This window comes from Mytilus californianus, unplaced genomic scaffold, assembly GCF_021869535.1.
Source record: "Mytilus californianus isolate M0D057914Y unplaced genomic scaffold, xbMytCali1.0.p SCAF_5, whole genome shotgun sequence".
Classification (NCBI taxonomy): Eukaryota; Metazoa; Mollusca; class Bivalvia; order Mytilida; family Mytilidae; genus Mytilus; species Mytilus californianus.
In genome coordinates, this window is record NW_026262701.1 from 67233488 (window position 1) to 67252386 (window position 18899).

Genomic DNA, 18899 nt, shown 5'->3' on the forward strand with positions numbered 1-18899 from the left:
TTATTTCTATAAAGAACCAAAAATAACCCATGACCCGTATCAAAAATAAAATTTCCCATTCTACACTCCCCATTCAGTTTATGGAATAGCTGAGGGATAGCTCCAAGTGATTTTTGTATCTTGTACCTTCTCATAGTAACTTATTATGTGTTCGTGTATGAATTAAAGATGTCAGGTATCTGTACAGCAACTTTGAATAAACGGAGTCAGTCATAATTTTGCCATTAGCAATAAACTACAATTTCATTTTGGTGGAAATAAGAAGTAGGTATATCTTGACATACTGAGCATTTTGATGAAGTTGAATTTTTTTTTACCTCTTATGGTTTTCAAGATATTGACAATTGATGCATTTGACCCTTATGTGCTATTTCTAGCCATGGTAGCCATACTGGTTGATTGTCAAGTAGAAAAAAAAACAGTTTATGCTAGATACTCTAAAGATCATTCAGTACAAGTTTGGTTGAATCTGTGCAGTGGTTTCAGATTTTTGTTGAAATTTGAGCTATGACTGATGCCAAGTGATAGCAATAACTCACAAGGCCCATAGCACTAGGTATCCTCAAAAGGAAGTAGTTGCCTGACAGATTCAATAAACAGCTGTGCCATGAGCGCATAATACGCCCGTCGTCTTATGGGTGAACTTTTATGCAATAATCATAAATAGTTTCTGACATACAGCGCGACATGTGAAAACCCCCCCTTTTTTTTTACAAAAAACTCAATATCTCTAACATAAAATTTTGAATCAATACCAAAAAGTATACAGATCTTTAGATTAATATAACTAAGAATTGTTTTAATTTTAAGCAATAATCATAAATCGTGTTTGAGATACGTCGTGACATGTGAACACCCCCCTTTTAAAAAAAAAAAAATCAATATCTCTAAAATAAAATTTTGAATCAAAACCAAAAAGTATACAGATCTTTAGATTAATATAACTAAGAAGTGTGTAAAATTTTAAGCAATAATCATAAATTGTTTTTGAGATACGGCGCGACATATGAAAAACCCCTCCACCTTTTTTACAAAATACCCAATAACTCAAAAATAAAATTTTGAATCATCACCAAAAAGTATACAGATCTTAAGATGAATATAACTAAGAAGTGTGTAAAGTTTTAAGCAATAATCATAAATTGTTTTTGAGATATGGAGCGACATGTGAAAAAAAAAAACACACATCTGTTTTAGTTTCTAAGTCCCGTAACTCAAAAAGTTTTAATCTTATTTTCACCAAAAAGTATACAGATCGTTTGACCATCATAAGAAACAACTATGTTAAGTTTCATGAAATTTGGATAAGTCGTTCTCAAGTTACGGTGCGACATGTTTACGCTGGACAGATGGACAGACACCATTTGTATACCATAATACGTCTGTCAAAATTTTGACGGGCGTATAAAAAGTGCTCACACATTATATCTCATCACTGTCAAGCTGCTGACCAAATGCAAAGTCATTCAATTCATTAGTAGCAGAGAAGTGATGAAAATATTTCTTGGACAAATGGAAGGACAAAGAGGCAGACGGACAAGGTGAATGTAATACAGCCCTACTCCTACTGAAATACATCTACATTGTTGGCCAAATACCAAGATACTACAGAAACAGAAGTCCTCATCAATGAAAATGCTACAGGACATGCAATATAAATATGTTTCCATTCTTTCTTTTCTTTGGAATTGGAAAAAGTCTGTATACATATTTTGACAATGAAAACTTACTGATAGTTTTCTAACTTTTGATAGGCTTGTGCACGGTTTCCATAACACAGATGATTAAATTGACTGAAAAAAAATAAAAGAAAGTTAAATGTTAGATTCAACATATTGCATGATAAAATGATGAAATTTTTTCGTGATTAGTACAAGGTTTTTTGACATTTATGATCAGATACAAAATATTATGATAATACATGATCAAATACAAAATCTGATGAAATTCATAATTAGATATTTGTATTTAAGACTCTTGGGAAAATGAATTCATTCATAAACTGTCAAGTATCTTATCCTGTCATATCTAAACAGCTATATCAATAAATTATATGTATCAATTATTTCTGCTGTACTTTAGATATTGCAAAACAAGATTTATTTCATTAATAAAATTGATTAATAAAATCCTTTTTTAAATTATGTCTCTTCAAATGAATCGTAATAATATAAAATTCAGATGCTCTTTCATAAAAGAAAAAAAGAACTAATTCTAAAGCAATGGGGTTTAACATATTATTACCGACATTAAAATATATTTCCATTTAAGTATGGTTACCAATTACAGACATCAAACCTAGATACAATAGGCAAAACGCGACGTCGTAACTCCCGCGGTATGCTCAACATTATCCAATCCCGTAGCTGCAATTGAAATTCCACGAAATTTAATGATGCTTGCGGTCGAATAGTTTCACCGAGGTACAACAGTTGGAAATTATTGACCGGTCATATAGTTCAACGCTTGCAATTTGAAAAATAGTGAAAATATTGTGTACTTTTTTATATAGAAAATGATAACTGACGTATAATAAATATATATATATTTCTCTAATTCTTACCCAATATCTACTTTTCATGACCTCAGTTCTTCATTAGTCAAAATTGAATTATGACGTTAAATTTTCATGGTTTTCCTCTGAATTACCTATTGTGACCTTACAAAAACAGGCAACCATGCCAATGACGTCACATATAAATAACACATCTTTTTGCAAATCATTGAAAAAAGAACGATTAAATTTGTCTACATATAGTGAAGAAATCATTGGAGAAAAGATTCTATCAAACGAACTTGTGCAATACCATATTTCTCCAATCTCAACAATTAAATTTTTAATATTGAAAGAGCTTTGCAAGCCTCACATTTTAAATATTAAATTTAACTGTCTCAACTGGTGAAATATAGTATCACACTTGATGCAGTAATAGAATCTATATACAGTTGACTCTCGTTATCTTGAAGTCAGCCGGACCAGAGAAATATTTCGAGATACCCTCCTTAGTTCGACTCAAATGAATACTGGAAGTTTGAGACAAAGGGACACAACTCTTGCTTAGCTTGGTAAGGCTAAAATAAATCCAGAGGAATATGGGTAGGGGATTGATATTCTGGTCTGAGATCAAAGTATCTGTTTTTAATGGTCAATTATTATTATAATAAAATTGTAAGTTTTTTTGTCCCTTATTTTTTTCTGTGTACAGTTACAATTTTTCCTGCAGCTTTTAGCCTAGAGAATAATTTCCAATCGATCTTAGAGTGATTTAAAGTTGACAAAAATGTTCTTTCTTGTATACACGAGATTTTAGAAAATTTAGATTTCTTTGCATTTTCTTTTATTTCAATCTTTTTCTGCAAGTGAAAAATACAAAAAGATGAAAGACGCAGATTGAGTAGTTTTGAGTTAATCACAACGTCTTAATCCTTACTTTATGCACAACCAAGCTCATTAATGTAAGATTACGGTTAATTGTTTTTAAAAAATTTTAAATTATTTCTCATGAAAAGTATCACTATTTATTTATTATTGTGATCAAAGATAATCTTAGGTAAACACTCTTTGAAAAAGAATTTCATAAATCAATACAGTGGACAATGACCGGAAATTTAATTACACGTGTATTGTCAGATGAACTTGTCAATCAATTTAAATCCTCGAGGTCATGTCTTGACATATGTGTAAAATTCGAGAAAAATAATGCAATTTGAATGCTTTTGTTAACCTTGGGACCAGGGCTTCCAAAACGGTCATATATTCCGGACTTGACCGAAACTTTCATAAAAAGTCCGGCTGCTCTCAGCCTCAAACGGTCAAATAGAATTGGTTTGCCACTTTTTGTTATTCAAGGCATTTTCATAAAACGGTCATTTCAATTTTTACCAACTATCGATCGATAAAAATGTCCGTTTGGGGCTTTGGGCATGTCCGTTTGGGCATTTTAGTTTATAATTGTGGCAATCTATTTCACAAAGATATTTCGGTCATAATTGGGTTTAATAAAACAGATGCAGCATATTTCAGATACTTTGAAGTGTCTCAGTTAGTCTAATCCTCTGGGTACATAAATGTATGGCTTGGTCTTTAGCTTGTGTACATCAATACAAAGTAGAAAAAACACGTTTTCTTTTATTTAAATAACAACAAGCTGTCAAACAATTATCACTTCAATAGTAGTATTGAAGCCATAAATCATTCACTGATTACAGGTTGTTACCTTTGATGAGGTGTCCTTAGCTTGTCTTAATCAATAGAATTAATGATGCATAACAATGGACATAAAGGTGATCAGGTAAACGAGGTCAAACATGTAAGCGTGTATGGAACAACATCCTATTTAATTACGCTTTGTAGATATTATTTTAACTGAGCATTCAGTTTTAAAAAAAGTATCCTGAGATTTTAAAATAATTCTTCAAATAAAAATATTTATAAATGAATTTGTATGATATTCATTATTATATTTAAACACTGTACATCGTGTTAAATACTGTGGTACGCTAAAGGGTATTCAAAGTTATTTTCTTACATTTCAGCAGTTTGCATCTAATTAATTTAGTCTGAAAGATTGAAATTATAAGAAATACGTTAATAAATATGATTTGACGAAAAATTTAAAAAGGTTTTAAACGAATAATCGTCAGAACCACGTTGTTTGAACTAGTACACGTGTGCGCATGTGCACTGGTGGGAAATTTAATTATGCATCCTAATTCTTCAAAAATGCTAAAATTATCATTGATACCTTTATCTTACGTTCATTTCGAGTAATTTCTTGAAGAAATAACTTGGAAAGAGCTACTTAACTCAATCATGCTTTGTGAACGTACACGGATTTTACGTATCCGTCTCCGGTCCGTGATTTACCATTGTCAAGTCAATATCCGGATTAGGAAAATGTGCTTTTTAAAAACGAAAGTAAAGTTTTTGACAACGTTATTTTGCACAAATAAAGAGTCTAAGGCAGAATAAGAACGCTGATGTTGCACACTTCGAATGATTGCACTTTCAATTTAACAGTTTACGTCAGAACATCGAATTTATATCAAAGTAAAGTTAAATATCGTTTTAATGTCAATCATTGGTTATATGATGGCCAACTGATTACCATAATTGCCTTTTGTTACTAAGTCTAAAGGGATTAAAATCGGGATAAGATATAAAATGTCCAGCTGGCTCAAATATTTTTTGGAAGCCCTGCTTGGGACTGTAAATTTGGTTTCGAGTCAACCAAAATTTCGACTCATCAGGAGTCAAAATACATATATTTATATGGGACAAAGTTCAGGACCATGGGAAAACTTCAACTCATCCAAAATTTCGAGTCAACTGAGTTCGAGAATAGGGTTAACTGTATATTAATCTTATATATATGGATCCTTATTGAGGACTACAATTAAGTTAAGTGTAGCTGATTATGGGGGAAGTTTTTTTGAATTTTGGATAAATAACATTAACTGGAACCAATTGTACTGCACCAGATGCTCATTTCAACAATGAATGTCTAATGGATAAAAATATGTTTCTCCTTTTATTTTTTATATCAGTTCTTTGTCATAAAAGCAATGTCAAATTGTGATAATGGCTTTAACTAATGCTGCTATCTTAATTATGAACACTTACTCTGCTTTAATAGCATCAGTGTATAAGCTGATGGCCTCACTGTATTTTTGTTTAGAATACTGGTTATTCCCTTGGTCTTTAAAATCCAAAGCTTTTTCAACACCACCACACTGTAAAACAATCATTCTAAGGGTAACGTTGGATAAATTTAAACTTAAATGTGACAAGCATTCCATTGTTAGTGTCTGATGAATTTTCAATTAAAATTGAGAAAAAATAGTTGCTAAAGTAATTAGAAGTTTTCATGTTATCATTAGTTGTATAAAATATTCATTAAAAGACTATAATTCATGACAAAAATCTCTTTTATGTTGATCTTGTATTGCTGATATTTTTTCTGTTTACAATTTCTCTCTATCTTCTTTAATTTCACCCAAAACACAAAAAAAAAGGGTAAAAAAAACATCATTACAGGGCAATAACTGCAATAATGAATTGACTGAGGATTTCAGCCAAGTTGAATCATTTGTAGATCTGGTCTTGCTGGTCATTTTTGCTATCTATTATAGTTTCAAGATATAGTCAAAAACACAAAAAAATGGTAAATATCAACATTTTGAGCAAGAACTTCCAACCAATAAGGAGTCGACTGATGATTTCTGCCATTAGACTTATTTGTAGAACTTGTCTTGCTGATCATTTTTTCTTTTAAACTTTTGATCTATCTTATATACTTTTCAAGATATAAGGCGAAAAAAAAAAAACCATCATTAAAGGGAAATAACTCCAATAAGGGGTGAATTGACCATTTCGGCTATTAGACTCATTTGTAGATCTTGTCTTGATGATCATTTTTGCTACATTTATATAAAGTTTATGTTTATCAATTATCATTTTCAAGAAAATAGGCAAAAAATAAAATGAATTGGTAAAATTTGTCATTCAAGGGAAATAACTCATACAAGAAGTCATCTGACAGGTTTGATGTAAATAGACAGAAGGTAGATCTCATTAATAGGATCATTTTTGGCCCTGTCAGATTTTCTCTATCCATAATGGCTTTCAAGATAATAGACAAACTTTTACCGCTATGTTCTAATTTTAGCCATGTCTGCCAGGGGGTCATCGGACACATTTTTTTTAACAACATACACCAACAATGATTTTGGCCAAGTTAAGTTAAATTTGGCCCATTAATTTCAGAGGAAATGATCTTCGCAAAAGTTAACGGAAGACTGGCAAGGAGCTTCCTTTTATCAATCTCAACAACAATGCCAAGTTTTGAGGAAATCCATCCAGGTATACTGGGATATGTTAAACATTGCCTTAATTCAAATGCTTAAAGACTTGTAACTTGGGAACGACAAAGCAAAATAAATTTAAATCAAAACGGATTTTTCTTTTGTCAATCCTGTTGTATTAAAATTACATGAGAATCGGTTACAGCATATTTGAGTTATCATACGAAGTGTTGAAGGACTGATGAACGGAGGGACACACAGGAAACCGTATATACAAATCACTCAATTAGAACAAAGCTAGAATTTGATCTGTAACTTCTTGGTATATGACTATTTATGAAAACAGATCTAAAAAATACAAACAGAGGGATGGAGTGAAAACATTTAGTCTAAAGAAGGGGACTATTAATCCAATAATTTCTTCTTAAAGGTTAACTGTAAGGCTAAATGCTCTTGCTAAGTCAGTATTACTCATCTGCAACTATGCCACCTGGGTTTTTTTTTTAATAAAGCTACTCAAGTTCAGATTTTCCCATGTAAACTCTACCCTTTTAACTAAATTGGTAAAAGCAAAATATATCTGTCATTAAGTACTTTCTTAATAGGATCTTAGTTGGTTTAATTCCCATCCACAAATCTTAAGTGATAAGCATAAAATCCTTTAAACTAAAAAAATTCGTAAGGGTTCCGCGGAACCCAGTGTCTCGCCTACTTTTGCTGTTAATCGCAGGCTCAACAAAAATGAGGAAAAAAATTAATAAAAATATTCCTCTCTATACTATCTTTTGATTGTAAGTAGCTTTTGTCCAAGTTTGGTAAAAATCCAGGATAGTTTATGAATCTAATAAATGTTTTAAAAACTTAAACTGCAGACTGTATGTAATGTTAACTGGAAGAAAAACTAAGTCCATTTATAAGTAAAATACGGAAAAAATGGAACAAAATTTTAACAAAATTTCCTTCTAGATACTAGCTTTTAATCATAAACAAGCTTCTGTCCAAGTTTGGTACAAATCCAGGATAGTTTAAGAAAAATTTTAAAAAACTTTAACCACAGAGTGAATGTAATGTAAACTGGAAGAAAAACTAAGTCCATTTATGAGTTAAATACAGATAAACTATATTTTTTTTACAAAATTTACTTCTGGATACTATCTTATGATCATAAACAAGCTTCTGTCCAAGTTTGGTACAAATCCAGGATAGCTTAAGAAAGTTGTTAAAATTTTTAAAACTTTAACCACAGAGTGAATGTAATGTTAACGGACAGAAAAACTAAGTCCATTTATAAGTAAAATACGGAAAAAATGGAATTCTTTTTTTACAAAATTTACTTCTGGATACTATCTTATGATCATAAACAAGCTTCTTTCCAAGTTTGGTAGAAATCCAGGATAGTTTAAGAAAGTTATTAAAATTTCAAAAACTTTAACCACAGAGTGAATGTAATGTTTCCTGGCAGAAAAACTAAGTCCATTTATAAGTAAAATACGGAAAAAATGGATTTTTTTTTTTACAAAATTTACTTTTGAATATTATCTTATGATCATAAACAAGCTTCTGTCCAAGTTTGGTAGAAATCAAGGATAGTTTAAGAAAGTTATTAAAATTTCAAAAACTTTAACCACAGAGTGAATATTTGTGGACGCCGCCGACGACGACGACGACGCCGACGGAATGTAGGATCGCTATGTCTCGCTTTTTCGACAAAAGTCGAAGGCTCGACAAAAACAGTTAAAATTGTCCTTAAGAATAATAATGTAAGTATAAAAGTTGATCACTTAAACATATATATTTCATAGAAATACTGAACTTTTAAAAGCTGTAATATTTTCACAGTGAAAAAGTTTAGCAACAAAAGTAAAAACGATAAAATCCTAATGGCTTTGAATATATTTTTGTTTTAAATTATTAAACTTCAAAAACATGCTTCTGGTGTACTGAAAGTTATTAGAAATATGATTACTCATGGAAAAGAATAGGAAAGGGATATTACACAGGCTTTTATATTGTAGACTTTATGTTTACACAGGTGCCAACTTGTCGAACCTCAAAAGCAAAAGATCTCCATCTGAGAAAATTTTCTATAGGGAGCTTTGACATTGTTATTCACAATACTTCATTTTCTTTATTCAGTTGAATTATCAAATGTTTCAAACGATTACAACTTTCAAATGAATCCATTCATTAATGAACACTCTTTGTTGTGTAAAGGTAGGTTTGAGATTGAAAATCATCATACAAATATTCATAGTTTTTAACAAATTGTTACATATTTCAAAATACCTAAAATTTCAAGTTCCATTGAACAAAAAATTTGTAAGGGTTCCACAGAACCCAGTGTCTCGCCTACTATTGCTGTTAGTCTCAGGCTCAACAAAAATGGGGGAAAAATTATTAAAAATTTTCCTCTAGATACTATCTTTTGATTGTAAGAAGCTTCTATCCAAGTTTGATATAAATCCAGGATGGTTTATGAATCTAATAAATGTTTTAAAAACTTTAAATGCAGACTGTATGTAATGTTAACTGGAAGAAAAACTAAGTCCATTTATAAGTAATATACGGAAAAACAGGATATAAATTTTTACAAAATTTCCTTCTAGATACTAGCTTTTGATCATAAACAAGCTTCTGTCCAAGTTTGGTAGAAATTCAGGATAGTTTAAGAAAGTTATTAAAATTTTAAAAACTTTAACCACAGAGTGAATGTAATGTTAACTGGCAGAAAAACTAAGACCATTTATAAGAAAAATACGGATAAACAGGATTTTTTTTTTTACAAAATTTACTACTGGATACTATCTTATGATCATAAACAAGCTTCTGTCCAAGTTTGGTAGAAATGCAGGATAGTTTAAGAAAGTTATTAAAATTTTAAAAACTTTAACCACAGAGTGAATGTAATGTTAACTGGAAGAAAAACTAAGTCCATTTATAAGTAAAATACGGATAAACAGGATTTTTTTTTTTACAAAATTTACTTCTGGATACTATCTTATGATCATAAACAAGCTTCTGTCCAAGTTTGGTAGAAATTCAGGATAGTTTAAGAAATTTATTAAAATTTTAAAAACTTTAACCACAGAGTGAATATTTGTGGACGCCGCCAGCGACGGAATGTAGGATCGCTACATGTATGTCTCGCTTTTGCAACAAAAGTCGCAGGCTCGACAAAAATGACATTAATAAGTTAAGCATTTTCTGACTTAAAATCATAGTCATAAAAATGCATAATCTGACATGTCTCCCAAGTTTCTTACTTATTTATGTCTGAGCTCTTTCTGATAATAAAGATATTACTGATTTGTTTTTAAATATCGGAAGACTTCAACCTATATCTATAGAGTTGATATCTATGAGTCTATGAGAGATAATTTTTATCAAGCATGATATATTTTACATTAGAACAGAAATTTATGGTGAGCTCATTTGTCTATGGGAAATATTTTAGATAAAGGTTAACTTTCAAAGATATTGACTACTGATTTATTGTGAGTTTCACAAGATGTTTCAAATGATTGTTTTTGCTAGTGATCCTTAATATGAACCAATAATTCAGAAACTTACCTTTGCCCTAATTAATTTTTTGAAATCTTCAGCAATATCTTTTCCTTCTCTAGCAAGACTTGTAATTACAGTGTGGCCTGGAAAATATTCAAATTTTGTTAAAATATTTCAGTCTGCATTATCAAAAGATGTATCTGTACAACTGTAAAAAAATATTTTGTTATACAACTCAATATTAAATGTGTCCAGTACATATTAACATAGAATAGTCTGAACTATCTGATAATATAGAAAATGTTTTGTGTCTTGGACAAGTTCCTGCAAAGCAAGATGCTTTTATTGTGGGTATTTGTTCATATTCAACTATCAGTACATGTTTACTACTCCTTCACTGCACAGATCATTCACTATTGTAATCCTTGTTAGGTAAGGCAGACTTATATCACAGTTTTTGCTTCACCTAAAATAGTTTAAAAACAAAAACACAATAATGATAAAAGAGGAACAACTACAAAAGGCAGCAGTGATCTGTTTACGACTTTCAGATAATACTATCATCACATAAAGTCCATTTCCAAAAGTTAGTTCAATGCAAAAAGGATTTGTCTCAAAAACTTTATAGGGATACAACTTACGCGTCATACATATTCCATGACAGAAGCGCTGGTTCCCTGGGATGAAGAGCAATGGTAAGAAACAGATAAAAAATTATAACAGAGTAGAGTTCCAAAAACACTGTTACTAAACTGACATGAAGTTACAAAATTTAAAAACAATGATACTGGAAAAACTGCCTCTTACTATTGCTCTTTGCTGCAGTAAACCAGTAGTATTACCCAAAAAAGGAAGATTCATTATAAGCTATAATTGTCATAGCCAAATTCACCATCTGGATACTTATTTTTATGGAAAAGGTTATAAATATTTATTACATTGATATGCATATTTTATCAAATGACAAAACATGGTTAATAATAATAAATTGCTTCGCCGAGCGCAGCTGGATATGACCACAGATGTCCAACCCTGAACAGTTGGGGCAAAAATGGACACAATTTCGCGTTTGATACAGGTCTGAATTTTGATTGTAATTAAATATTTGACACATAATAGGTTTCTGACACAGAATAACTGTAGCTCAAGAACTTAGAATTGGTTATATGATTTAAATTCATATTCAATTTTTTGCTTTTGTGCAATACAGTATGCTGTTGCGAATTGATCCCCGCTCCCCGCTCCCCCCCCCCCCAAAAAAAAAAATTTACCCCCCCTTTTTTTTTTGCTTTTGTGCAATACACTATGCTGTTGCAAATTGACCCCCTCCCCCCCCCCCCCCCACATTTTTTTTCACCTCCCCTTTTTCCAAATAAAAAATCTTTCCCTCAAGATATGGTCATTATCTCAATTCAAATTTCCATTGGAGTTTGCAACCATAATTACCCATTTAAATACATCATAAAAGTCTTAAAATAGAAAATGACATACATAATCATGTCTAAAAATAATATATCTTTAATCAGCATTTTTATTAGTATACTTCTAAAATTAAATTGACAGCTAATCACCTCAAGACAATACAAAATTTCTTTAAACATAATTTTAAAGCAGTGTAAGGGAGGTAATCCAAATTTAACATTGTACTTAAAAGTGATTGTCCATTAACAAGGAAACCCTTGTTTTTTCCCCCTTTTATCCCCCTAATTCCTAAACGGTTTGAGCCATAACCCTCCAAAGCCAATCCTATCCATCCCTTTGTGGTATGGAAACTTGTGGTATAATTTCAGAGAGATCCATACACCGTTCCACAAGTTATTGTCTGGAAACTAGAAAAATGCTTATTTGGGCCCCTTTTTGGCCCCTAATTCCTAAACTGTTAGGACTATAACCCCCAAAATCAATTCCAACCTTCCTTTTGTGGTGATAAACCTTGTGTTTAAATTTCATAGATTTCTATTTACATTTACCAAAGTAATTGTCCCGGAAACCAAATGTCTTCGGACGATGCTGACGACGTGATACCAATATATGACCGCAAAATTTTGTGCGGTCGTATAAAAACACAGATAAATAATTATATGAAATAAGAATATTTCATACTTACACAATTTACAGACATACAATGCTGCAAATTTTACTTTTTGTTGCTTGTCTCTTAACTGGGGCAATGTTAAGGCTTTATCCCTAAAAAATACAGAAAAAAAAAGAATAAAAAGGCATAAATGAGTTTGCAGCTTTCAAGATGACACGTATAACCCACATCCCCATTTTGTCACTGGGCAAACAAAATCTCGTAATATTCCTAAATTAAAAGACTCATCTCCTACAAAAGTCAACTAATAAAAGTTTCCTGTGAATATGCACATCAACATATTATGTTTTCATTATCAATTATAAATTCAAAGTTCAAAGGAGCATAACTTCTAGAAAAAAATTTAATCATAATTTCCTGTCGATATGCACATCTACATAGTAAGTCCTTATTATCTACAAAGTTTCAAGAAATTCTGTGGTTTGGTTTCAGGAGTTGCGATGACAAACTGTTGCAGTAGAATATTAAGGCCAAAATTTTAAGTTCAAATGGGCATAACTCATAGAAAAAAAATTGAATCATAATTTCCTCTTGATATGCACATCTACATAGTATGTCCTTATTATCTTCAACGTTTCATAAAATTTCAACTTTGCTTTGGGTATAATTATGTGGGCTAGTAAAAGGTACATTTCAGAAGCCTTGTAAATATCTTAAGGTATCTGCAAACTTCAAAGAAAGCTTACATAATGCCATAATATTAGTTTTTGCATACCCAAATATCCTTGAACCAAAAACTGTATATTAATTATATATATCTTTAAACATTCAGAATTCTGAGCAAACTTATATTTACTGGGACTGTGGACTGAGGTTTATATTTTTTCTTGTCTTAATCAGGCACATAATTGGATACACTAAAAATAATAATCTTTCAAAAATTTATTTTTTTGTCCAATATTATTTAACAGAGATTTTATCCTACATTTTCTTATTTGAATCAAATCTGAACAAGTCATTAATGTGATTATATCGTGTGGAGGTCTGTATTGAATGTTTTATATATAAGCTTACCACACGAAGTCATTAATGTGATTGTATTTTGTTGCAGTCTGTATTGGATGGTTTATATATGTTACGATCATATGCATATACACACTATGGTCCTCCATACGTGTATGGATCGGATGCTGAATACGATGAATCATTAATTAAGTTTTTCTATTTGTGGCTTATTTAATAACATGGCAACCATTGTTACATGATTAATGAAATAAAGTGAATTTTACTCAAATTAAAATTTAAGTTAAAGCATTTTTACAGTCATTTTTTATTTGTTTAACATGAATTCAACTGTTTTACTCACAGGCACTTGGGGCATTGCAACCTCAACCTTTTTCTTTTTATTTTGATGTTTTAATTTGATTTTAGTAAAAAAAAATGTTTTAAATTATTTTTAGTTATCTGTACATACACTACTGATATTTTAAGATCATATGAATGGGAACAAAAGCACATCAATTTAGTGAAAAAGGTAACTAGAGGCTCTCAAGAGCCTGTGTCGCTCACCTGTATTTACTGATGCTTTGGAAATCATGTAAAATAAGGTTAAAATCATAATTAATAGTATTAGATATTGGATATTATAATGATATCTAAGATAATAACAAAAAACTGCAAAATTTCTGTAAAATTACTAACTCAGGGGTAGCAACCCAACAACAGGTTGTTGAATTCGTCTGAAAATTTCAGGGCAGATAAACCTAAATCTTATGAATATTTTTGCCACCTGTCAGATTTGCTCTAAATGCTTTAGTTTCAGAGATGTAAACCAAAAACTGCATTTTACCCCTATGTTCTATTTTTAACCAAGTCGGCCATGATGGTTGAAAGGCGGGGTCATCGGACAAATTTTTTGAACTAGATACCCTAATAATGATTATGGCCAAGTATGGTTAACTTTGTCTCAGTCGTTTCAAAGAAGAAGATTTTTGTAAAAGATTACAAAAATTTACGAAAAATTGTTAAAAATTGACTATAAAGGGCAATAACTCCTAAAGGAGTCGACTGACAATTTTGGTCATGCCGACTTATTTGTAGATCTTACTTTGCTGAACATTATTGCTGTTTACAGTTTATCTCTATCTATAATAATATTCAAGATAATAACCAATAAAATGCTTCGCTGGGCGCAGCTTGATACGACCGCAGAGGTCGAACCCTGAACAGTTGGGGCAAGTATGGACACAACATTCAAGCTTGATACAGCTCTGAATTTGGATTGTGATTAAATATTTGACACAGCATAGGTTTCTGACACAGAAAGAATGTGGTCTAAGAACTTCAATTTTTTTAATTTACCTATTATGGTCCAATGTCCAAAATCCAAATACATGGTTAGATTCAGCATATCAAAGAACCCCATATATTCAATTTTTGTTGAAATCAAACAAAGTTTAATTTTGGACCCCAACTTGGACAAACTTGAAAACTGGTCCCATAATCAAAAATCTAAACACATGTTTAGATTCAGCATATCAAAGTACCCAAAGAATTCAATTTTTGTTAAAATCAAACTAAGTTTAATTTTGGACCCTTTGGACCTTAATGTAGACAAATTTAAAAAACGGGACCCTAAATTAAAAATCTAAAAACACAGTTAGATTTGGCATATCAAAGAACCCCAATAATTCAATTTTTGATGAAATCAAACAAAGTTTAATTTTGGACCCTTTTGACCTCAATATGAACCAATTTGATAGCGGGCCCACAAATAAAAAATCTAAATACATGGTAAGATTCAGCATATCAAAGAACCCCATATATTCAATTTTTGTTGAAATCAAACAAAGTTTAATTTTGGACCCCAATTTGGACCATCTTGAAAACTGGGCCAAAAATCTAAAATCTAAATACATGTTTAGATTCAGCATATCAAAGAACCCCATATATTCAATTTTTGTTGAAATCAAACAAAGTTTAATTTTGGACCCCAACTTGGACCAACTTGAAAACTGGTCCCATAATCAAAAATCTAAACACATGTTTAGATTCAGCATATCAAAGAACCCCAAAAATTCAATTTTTGTTAAAATCAAACTAAGTTTAATTTTGGACCCTTTGGACCTTAATGTAGACCAATTTAAAAAACAGGACCCAAAATTAAAAATCTAAATACACGGTTAGATTTGGCATATCAAAGAACCCCAATAATTCAATTTTTGATGAAATCAAACAAAGTTTAATTTTGGACCCTTTTGACCTCAATATGAACCAATTTGATAGCGGGCCCACAAATAAAAAATCTAAATACATGGTAAGATTCAGCATATCAAAGAACCCCATATATTCAATTTTTGTTGAAATCAAACAAAGTTTAATTTTGGACCCCAATTTGGACCAACTTGAAAACTGGGCCAAAAATCTAAAATCTAAATACATGTTTAGATTCAGCATATCAAAGAACCCCATATATTCAATTTTTGTTGAAATCAAACAAAGTTTAATTTTGGACCCCAACTTGGACCAACTTGAAAACTGGGCCCATAATCAAAAATCTAAACACATGTTTAGATTCAGCATATCAAAGAACCCTAAGAATTCAATTTTTGTTAAAATCAAACTAAGTTTAATTTTGGACCCTTTGGACCTTAATGTAGACAAATTTAAAAAACGGGACCCAAAATTAAAAATCTAAATATACGGTTAGATTCGGCATATCAAAGAACCCCAATAATTCAATTTTTGATGAAATCAAACAAAGTTTAATTTTGGACCCTTTGGACCTCAATGTGGACCAATTTAAAAATGGGGCCCAAAATCCAAAAACTTAATACACGGTTAGATTCAGCATATTAAAGAACCCCAAGAATTCAAGAATAAAACCCCATTGAAATTGATCAAGAAATAAGCAATTTATACGAAGTATCTTCTTTTGCACAATACTGTGCAATTGAATATTTCTTGCTATTGCGCAATACTGTACAATTGACAATTTCTTGCTATTGCGCAATATTGTGCTATTGGATATTTCTTGCTATTGCGCAATACTGTTAAATTGAAGATTTCTTGCTATTGCGCAATACTGTGCAATTGAAGATTTCTTGCTATTGTGCAATACTGTGCAATTGAAAATTTCTTGCTATTGCACAATACTTATTATATAATAATTTACACATCCTGTTTGGTGTGTATCTCCTACCATATCATTATTATTTGCTTTTAAATATAAATCAGAAATAACCAACTTAAAATGGAAAATTTTAAAAGAAAAAAAAAAGGAAAAAAAGAAAAAAAAAAAAAAAAAAAATCCCCCCCCAATTTTTTGAACCCCCTTATGATTCATCACCCCCAAACTCAATCCCAGCCTTCCCTTTGTGGTATGGTACCTTGCAGTACAATTTCAGAGAGATCCATACACTTGAACACAAGTTATTGTCTGGAAACTAGAAAAATGCTTATTTTTGGCCCCTTTTTGGCCCCCAATTCCTAAACGTTTCGGGCAATTACCCCCAAACTCAATTCCAGCTTTCCCTTTGTGATATGGAACCTTGTAGTACAATTTCAGAAATATCCAAACACTTACACACAAGTTATTGTCATGAAACTAGAAAAATGCTTGTTTTTTGCCCCTTTTTTGGCCCCTAATTCCTAAAATTTTGAGGCAATTACCCCCAAAATCAATTACAGCCTTCCCTTTGTGATATGGAACCTTGTGGTACAATGTCAGAGAGATCCATACACTTACACACAAGTTATTGTCTGAAAGTTACAAAAATGCTTATTTGTGGCCCCTTTTTGGCCCCTAATTCCTTAACTGTTGGTACCATAACCCCCAAAATCAATCCCAACCTTCCTTTTGTGGTATTGAACCTTATGGTGAAATTTCATGGAGATCCATTCACTTAAACTAAAGTTAGAGTGCGAAAACCAATGTGTCTTCGGACGACGCCGGACGACGACGACGACGACGACGACGACGCCAACGTCAACGTCATACCAATATACGACCAAAAAATTTTTAATTTTTGCGGTCGTATAAAAACTGCAAAATTTCATTAAAATTACCAATTCAGGGGCAGCAACCCAACAACAGGTTGTCAGATTTGTCTGAAAATTTCAGGGCAGATAGATCTTGACCTGATAATCAGTTTAACCTGATGTCAGATTTACTCTAAATGCTTTGGTTTCAGAGATATAAGCCAAAATCTACATTTTACCCCTATGTTCTATTTTTAGCCATGGTGGCCATCTTGGTTGGTTGGCGGGGTCATCGGACACATTTTTTAAGCTAGATACCCTAATAATGATTGTGTGGCAGTTTGGTTAAATTTGGACCAGTGGTTTCAGAGGAGAAGATTTTTGTAATAAGCTTACGACGACGACGACGGACGCCACGTGATGAGAAAAGCTCACTTGGCCCTTTGGGCCAGGTGAGCTAAAAATGAGAATTAAACAAGAATGTGTCCATAGTACATGGATGCCCCACTCGCACTATCATTTTGTATGTTCAGTGGACCGTGAAATTGGGGTCAAAACTCTAATTTGGCATTAAAATTAGAAAGATCATATCATAGGGAACATGTGTACTAAGTTTCAAGTTGATTGGACTTCAACTTCATCAAATACTACCTTGACCAAAAACTTCAACCTGAAGCAGGACAGACTTGACAGACGGACGGACGAACAAACGGACATACAAACCGAAAAACATAATGCCCCTAGGTAGGGCATAAAAAATTAAATAATCTATATACCGGGGAAAGAAGAAAAAGTCCATTCCCAAAACTTGGTTTTACTTTTGGACTAAAAAGCCAACAGGATAAAGGCACTTTTAATTAGAAGATAAACTAATTTATCAAATAAAGATTTAGACAACATGTCAAAGATAAAGGATTTCAGTAACTTGTACCGATTTTTGGTTTGGAGAACGAGCTGTGTGTTAGAATTTATACGAAAAATACCTATATGGTCTAAATATTCATATGGTCCGGCTCGTTAATATTCAAATGAGTATATATATATATATATACTCATATGGTTGGACCATATGAATATACACAAATGGTCATGACCATACGCATATGGTCCAAATACTCATATGGTCTGGAACATATATAAGCTTACCACACAGTCATTAATGTGGTTATATTGTGTGGCAGTCTGTATTTAATGTTTTATATATTCAAGCTTACCACACAAAGTCAATAATGTGATCATATCGTGTGGCTGTCTGTATTGAATGTTTTACATCAATTCCATCCCCTCTGTTAAACTCTTCAATCTTATCTATCATGTTCAGTGTATTCACCAAAAACTTCCTCCTGCGCTGGATAAAAAAAGATATTGGGAAACATATAAATGATTTTTCTATCCTAAAATTTGATTCTTTATTTCTGCGAAACATATCCCGTTGCAATTTTCACAATAATAAAAACATTGCAAAAATATCTGATTTAACAGAAAATAAAAATCTTTTAAGGTGGTTCAAGACCAAATAAATCATACAATTATTATGCCAACTTATCTTTTTTTTAGCTTGTTTTTATGATTGATC

General features: G+C 31.6%; 2 protein-coding genes across 3 annotated transcripts in view; one reads left to right on the forward strand and one right to left on the reverse strand.

Annotated features, from left to right (window-relative positions):
* Positions 1-18899, forward strand: part of LOC127701283 (uncharacterized) — a 526465-nt gene that overhangs the window by 505236 nt on the left and 2330 nt on the right. The gene's annotated exons all lie outside the window — the stretch shown is intronic.
* The window catches only part of LOC127701260 (E3 ubiquitin-protein ligase TTC3-like), a 111729-nt gene that overhangs the window by 80204 nt on the left and 12626 nt on the right, over positions 1-18899 (reverse strand). The window contains exons 5-9 of the mRNA XM_052205084.1: positions 18538-18671; positions 12416-12495; positions 10375-10451; positions 5624-5733; positions 1731-1793 (exon numbers count right to left, since the gene is read on the reverse strand). Of these exons, the coding sequence (XP_052061044.1) occupies positions 1731-1793; positions 5624-5733; positions 10375-10451; positions 12416-12495; positions 18538-18671 (464 nt within the window). The remainder of the gene's footprint in view (positions 1-1730; positions 1794-5623; positions 5734-10374; positions 10452-12415; positions 12496-18537; positions 18672-18899) is intronic.